We start from the raw sequence: 6,480 nt of genomic DNA, 5'->3' as shown, positions 1-6,480 counted from the left end.
GGGTACTTTTCACACTTATTTCTGTTCTATTAGAGTATTGTTTTGAAGGATGAGAGAGGACTGGGGCAGGGTGGAGAAGGGAAATCTTTTCAGAGATGCAACAGTTTCAAGAACACTGGATTTCAAGTGCAGGGGAGCTGGAGTAGATCTCTGTCAGTCACCGTTTGGAATTTTTTGTCCCTTTTTGGTTTTGGTGGTGGGGTTAGGAGACAAACGAGCTCAAAGAGGCACCTTTGAAAAAATGCTTTATTTTTATATCATCCTAGTAAAAATCTTTTATATAAAGGCGAAAGTAGGTATTGCATAGAAGAAACACTGGTGCAAACATCACCCGGTGGGAATGGCATGTTGTTTCTTAGTGTCTACTATCTACTGCACAACAGATGGCTAGCCCACAGCCAGACATCTCCAGGTTTCCCCATGCCAGCTACAGGATGAAGCTGCTCAACTCTATGGAAAGAAGTTACATCAGAATTATGTGTGGGCTATTCCATGCTGCTCCCAAGAACCATCTGATGGGAAAACACCCTTTTCCCCTTGACCTTTTCTATGTGTGACCACTAGTTGCCCAAGAAAGACCTCGAGGATCAGTTTGGCTGCCCCTGTTTGCACCCCTCCTGTGTGTGAGTTTGTATTACATGCATACAAATGGGGAGGTGGACACAGGATAGGAGAGTTGGCCTAAAGCGACCACAGTCCAGGAACTCAATGCATGACACACCCAAGGTATCTTCTGTCATCTTGAAGACATTTATGTCATTGTTTTTAACATCTTACATGCTATGGGCACTTTTTTTGAGCACCTTCCACCTGGGATTCCTGTAACTAACAGTCTTGGTACGTCCAGAAGGGAACAGAATTCACTGCTAACACTTCATCAGCTTTCAAGTAGAGGTTCTTCAGGCAGTTCTCCTGTTTTGTCTCTGCTTAAGTTCTATTGCAGCTTCCAAGCATGAAGGACAGTAAGACAGCAGGTATGCTACAGTCTGAAGGAACACTCAGAGAAATAGCACTTTCACAGACTTGAACTGTGCTTTCATGAATTAGAGATACAGAGAGGTATGCATTTATACAAATCAATATTTGTGTATATTAAAGATACTTTTACTCAGTATCAGTTTTTATTTAAAAACATGCTAAAAACTTATAGTTAAATAATCAGAGTGACATTTGGGGAAAACACACAGATAGCCACCTACCATCATAAGCAAAAAAAGTGCATACATACATGAGCCAAAGCTCCCTTTGACCAGTTTACAGGATAATTTGTGCCTTCTCTGACAAACTGACTGATGCAGCCTCACACTTTCCAGAGCTGTTTTTTGCTGCCTGGAAAATCGTATTACTTTTTTGCTCCTTTGAGGATGTCTGTCATCACTTCCCACATCAGAGACTCAGCTAGAGACACAAATCAGTCCTGCTTTTGACTCCTCTCCTGTAGGTGGCTTCGTAGAGATGAATACATGAAGCTCATGTAACTATCTCACTTAATACTGTGCTTAAAATGCCAAAAGTAGTCATTAAAAAAAGATTTCAGGATCTGTGCTGCTAGATCATGAAATGGAATGAAGCATTCTAGAAAAATAAGTTTGGATGGAAGGCAAAGTAGCTGAGTTTGCAACTACACATTTCATCTCTGAGTTACTCATAAACATTTTTTATTTCCTTATTACTTTCACTAATATATTTTACCATTTTTGTACAAAAACTGACTGCAGATTAAAATTGAAGATGTGGCAAGTACCACTGTGTGACCCCAAAGGACAGAGATGAAGCTCCTGCTCAGCCCTGCACCCTGCTCTTTTTAAGCACCAGAGAAAGCTAGAGAAAGCTAAGCACTTCTGCCCAAAGGGAGAATGCAGTGGAGCCATCAGATGAAAATCATCCTGTCTTTTCTTGCAAAAATGGGAACGCATCTTAGCAACTTTGGATACAGTCTTACATGTAGCAGCAAATACACTGGGCATCAGAGCCCCTTCTTCAATGTGGAACAGCCATCTCCAGTGAGGCTCAGGTGCTCCTGGTCCCAATTTTTGTTAGAAATGGAAGTAAAACTGGATTCAGTTTCTGTGCTTTCCCTCTGCTTCTTCCCCAACTCCTCGAAAGGTTATCCAAGTGAAATAGCTGAACCCATATGGCCTTGTCTGCTTCAGTGGGAAAAAAGAGCCCTGCAAAACTTTGGGCATTGTGCTCATATGGGCAAGGACTGTGCTCTAAAAATAGTAACCTTCTTCACTGCAACAGCCAAATTCATCTCTGTCACCCACACATTCACACTCCTTCCTGTCACACTGATTTCATAGGAACTGAAAAAAGTGACACATAGGTCAGACAAAACACTGTTGCTGCCAGATGTACAGATGCATGCAGGACTTACTAGGAATATAAAGAGGGGACTAAAACCTCTCAGATATAAAGTGGCTCAACAGCTATTTCAGCCTACAAGGAAAAGATAGGCTAAATGATACAATGAAAATTGTATCTTTTTAGAGCTTAGAGTATAAATATTCAGATTGGACTTTAAGAGAATTTTGTTTACCAGAGGAGTAGTTTGACATGGCATGGCTCTGAAAGGCACGATATCTCCATCCTCAACAGATTCTGGAACTCAGCCCAATACTGTCATAGTGAACCCCATCTTACATATATGTCAGTACCCCTTCGAGAGTGACACTGGATGAGGTGACCTCTGAAGGTTGATTCTGACAGCTGCTAATGCAAAAAGCTATGTTTCTTTCAGAGCTGAGTCAAGCCCTGACTGAAATTTAGTCAGAACATCCTCAGAAATGTCTGAGCCTTTCCCTCTTCCTTCACAAAATAGCAAAAACCTGGAACAAAGGGTAAATGGGGTTCCTTGCAATGAAGAAGCATTTAAAGTAGAGAAATACATGTTCAAGTTTTCTAACGGGAATGTTGGTAAAAATACGCATTGAGTAAACTACCCCAAGGGATGGACTTGGCAATCCATCAGCAAGAATCAATTCTGTACTGAAGGTGTGACAACACAAACCATCTCTGAGTGCTGTTTTGGAAATTACCCCTTTCCTGCACCATCTGGTCACCTTTAATCAAACCACCTTTTCTACCTCAGGGAGACAACTGTCTTTGGCTTGAGGAAACCCCTACAATGAAGGGCATGGCATGCCAATGTTGCCATCAAATTGCCATCCCCTTCCTTCACATCCAGCAGCATGCCATGCCTTGGGCAAACTTTTTGAAGCAGACAACACAATCTGTGAAGTCTGCTGCCAGTAGGTCAGACTGCAGTCTCTCTCCTTTGTGCTAGCAGTAACTTGCTTAGTCAGTGCTTTTAGCTTTCAAAGTAGCATGACATCAAAGCAGCCAGGCACTGCTTTGGGTAAGTAAAGGCATTGAAACTTTGCCTCACAGAAGTAGGAAGCTCATCATCTGGTCCAATGGGAAGGCTTTGCATTCCATCTGAGGAAAGAGTCTCTGATTTTAAAGGAACACCTTTGTTACAGTAAGGGCATCAACGCCCTGATAAAGGTAGACGATGCCTCCCCATGGACTTGAGAAAAGTTGTGTCTTTGCCTGCACCAACTGTCAAATTTGAAAAACATGTCCTCTGGAGATCGCACAGTGGTTCTCAAATTAATGTACAATAAATGTGTAAAACCAAAACCAGTAAGAAGTTATATGTCAGGCAACTAAATTCTAAGCTATATCCATCATAATAATAATCATCATCATTATTATAATAAAAAAGTATACACCATAAGGTACAAGAAGCTGCAAAGCAAAGCAGCTCCAATTCCTAGGACTCTCAGTTAGAGTGGCTTTTCCGAGTCTTCCAGTAAATTGGATATAAGGGTTGAAAACTTAATGGAAGACTTTGAAGAATTCTCACTTGAAGTCGAACACATGTAATTTTTGCACATATAGCATGGATTAGTAGAGCAAAACATTTTCTTAAGTTAAGAAACATTCTTAGAGCAGATCTATGATTTCGTGTAGAAAATCCATTTGTTTGGGGGGGTTTCCCCCTCTTTGGCAAATAAATGGCAAATGTGAAACAGAAAAAAAAAAGAGTCAAATAAATTGTGATAATAACTGAAAAAGTAACAAAGTGGATCAGTCAATGGGACGGATTTCCTCAGCAGGGCTAAGTGTGATGCTCCTTGTGGTCATTCCTTGTGTTCATTTTTATGATGAGACAGAAGGGTTGATGTGATAATGTTTCAGAGGCTTTAGGCATCATATTTTTTGCCAGTCCTGTGAATCTGCTGGAAGAGTGTCATGGAGAAGGCCATGCCAAGAATCTGAAGGAAAACAAACAGTAAGGGCTTTAATACAGGAAGGCTTCCAAAACTGCACTGCTGACCTGTGTTCATGGCCCAGCTGTAGTTTTAACAGTCATTCTACACTAGCCATATTTCTCAAGCTTCAACACTGAGCAGTAAACTTGAATGTATGTTGTTCAGGCACATAGTGATGTCCAGGGTTGTATCTGTCAGAGCACAGACGGAGGCAAAAAGCTCTCAGGGCTCTTTGTCATATGTGCAACAATTTTTCAGAATCAGTACGTAAGAGTCACTCTTCCCTTTAACCCAACAACTTGTGCTTGTTTAGCCAGGTAACTGTGACTGAAAATGTCAGATCCAGGTATCATCTCCCAAAAGTATAGGATAGAATCAGAGAATACCATGAGTTGGAAGGGACCCACAAGGATCATCGAGTCCAGCTCTTGGCCCTGCACAGGACAACCTCAAAAATCACACCATGTACCTGAGAACATTGTGCAAATATTTCTTGAACTCTGGTCGGCTTAGTGCTGTGACCACATCCCTAGAACAGGAACTTCAAAATCTTAATAGATTATTATGATACTTCTGCATTTCTTTTTTAAAACATGTTGACCTACTCACAGTTGAGTGGCCATGACTTGATTCATTTTGAGAATTTCTAGAACTTGCTTCCAAAATTGAAAAACAACCAGTTCCTAAGGGACAGCATAACAAATGGTTAAATATGTGAACTCCAAAGAAGTACTCTGAAGTCAAAACACAGGTGGAGGCAAAACCCCACTGCAGCATGTCTTCTTTGCAGGACTCACTGCTGACCTGCTTCCTTTCTGAGCAGATGGCCTTTATATGAACTCATAAAACAAATCTGACATTATTGAAATAATATTCCAACTCAAGCAGTTGAGCATCACTTTTCACACAGCAGAATCAAGAATGCTGACAGCAAATCAAAGCCATCACACACGACAAACATTATACCAGTATTACCTGCATTATGAGGATGCACATCCCAATTGAACCAAGGACATGCTTATTCTCATCAAACCAGGTCATAACTCTCTCATAACATCCCTGAAATGATGAAAGATGAAAATTGAAACCCCAAGGTCACATTTTCTTTCATGTGCATTCCCTCTATTTTGTTCCTTCCCACCCCTACCTAAGATTGCCCTTACCTGGGCAAAGTGAGCCTTACCGTTTTCCAGACTAATTCAGTAGAATTCCTTCCACAGTCTTGGGAGTTTTCTGTACAACATCGGTCTGGAACAACGTTTTCTCCCAGGACTGGGTACCAATCCGTAAAGTCATTCACACCACAGCATTTCATCTGTGCAAAAGCAAAGGATTAATAAATTAACTAGCACAATTTGTGAATCACACACAACCTCAAACTTGTACTTCCACTAAACCACTCTGTATTTTCCAAAGGGTTGCCACAACACTTTTGTAGTTTTAAAGTGTTCTGTGATCGCTGACCTCTAAATGCAAATACTTAAAAACACAAAGATAATAAATGGTTCCACGTCCAAGGTATGTTAGTCTTCTTGTCACAGAGACGTGAGCCCAAACACCAAAACATAAGGTAATCTGCCCTCAACTGCTAACAGCAAAAGCCTGCCAAAGCTTCAGTTCCACCTATGCAGGTTTTGCTGCCTCTCTGCTCCTTCAGATCATCTCTATGCCTGTGATAGGCACAGAGAATCTGAGACAGGTAAGCATCTTTCACCTTACAGAGTACACTTTGATCTTGGGTTTCACAATACTCCCTGGATGTTCTGGAGTGCAAAATCAGAAACCAAAACCTGCATTAGCCATCTTTTAGACTTGGCATGGAGGCCACACTTAACAGACTGCAGCAGGCTTCATGAACAAATTATTGGTTTTTAATTCAGAAAATATATTACCTCTGCTTGAATGATATTCCATGCATTTTTCAGTCCAACATTATTTTCTGAATTATATAGCTTCATTCCTTCCTTCAAATCCTTCTTTGCACTCTCACTGACCTGCACCATGTAAAAGATAGAGAAAGTCAATGCTATTCAGAGGAAAGGACCAAATGATATAGACACACATATAGAACATCTATCTCTTCTCTCACCACAAACTTAACGTAGGTAGAAAAGCTTCAAGACTCTCACAAGTCAGTGGGACTTTTAAGCACCTGCCAAGGCCTAGTCTCTCTCTGAGATTGCAAAATACTGAATTAATTCTC

The 6,480-nt window shown here is 40.9% G+C and overlaps 1 protein-coding gene across 3 annotated transcripts in view; it reads right to left on the bottom strand.

Annotated features, from left to right (window-relative positions):
- Window positions 1–229: 229 nt before the first annotated feature.
- The window catches only part of TSPAN9 (tetraspanin 9), a 171,715-nt gene continuing 165,464 nt past the window's right edge, over window positions 230–6,480 (bottom strand). For all 3 annotated transcript variants that reach the window (XM_032678236.1, XM_032678235.1, XM_032678234.1), the window contains 4 exons: window positions 6,170–6,271; window positions 5,461–5,592; window positions 5,253–5,336; window positions 230–4,280 (listed from right to left, as the gene is read on the bottom strand). In XM_032678236.1, coding sequence (XP_032534127.1) covers window positions 4,209–4,280; window positions 5,253–5,336; window positions 5,461–5,592; window positions 6,170–6,271 — 390 coding nt within the window. In that variant the 3' untranslated portion in view covers window positions 230–4,208. The remainder of the gene's footprint in view (window positions 4,281–5,252; window positions 5,337–5,460; window positions 5,593–6,169; window positions 6,272–6,480) is intronic.

Source organism: Chiroxiphia lanceolata, chromosome 2, assembly GCF_009829145.1.
Source record: "Chiroxiphia lanceolata isolate bChiLan1 chromosome 2, bChiLan1.pri, whole genome shotgun sequence".
NCBI lineage: Eukaryota > Metazoa > Chordata > Aves > Passeriformes > Pipridae > Chiroxiphia > Chiroxiphia lanceolata.
Note: the sequence above shows the minus strand (reverse complement) of the source record. Positions and strands in the feature narration are given on the sequence as shown.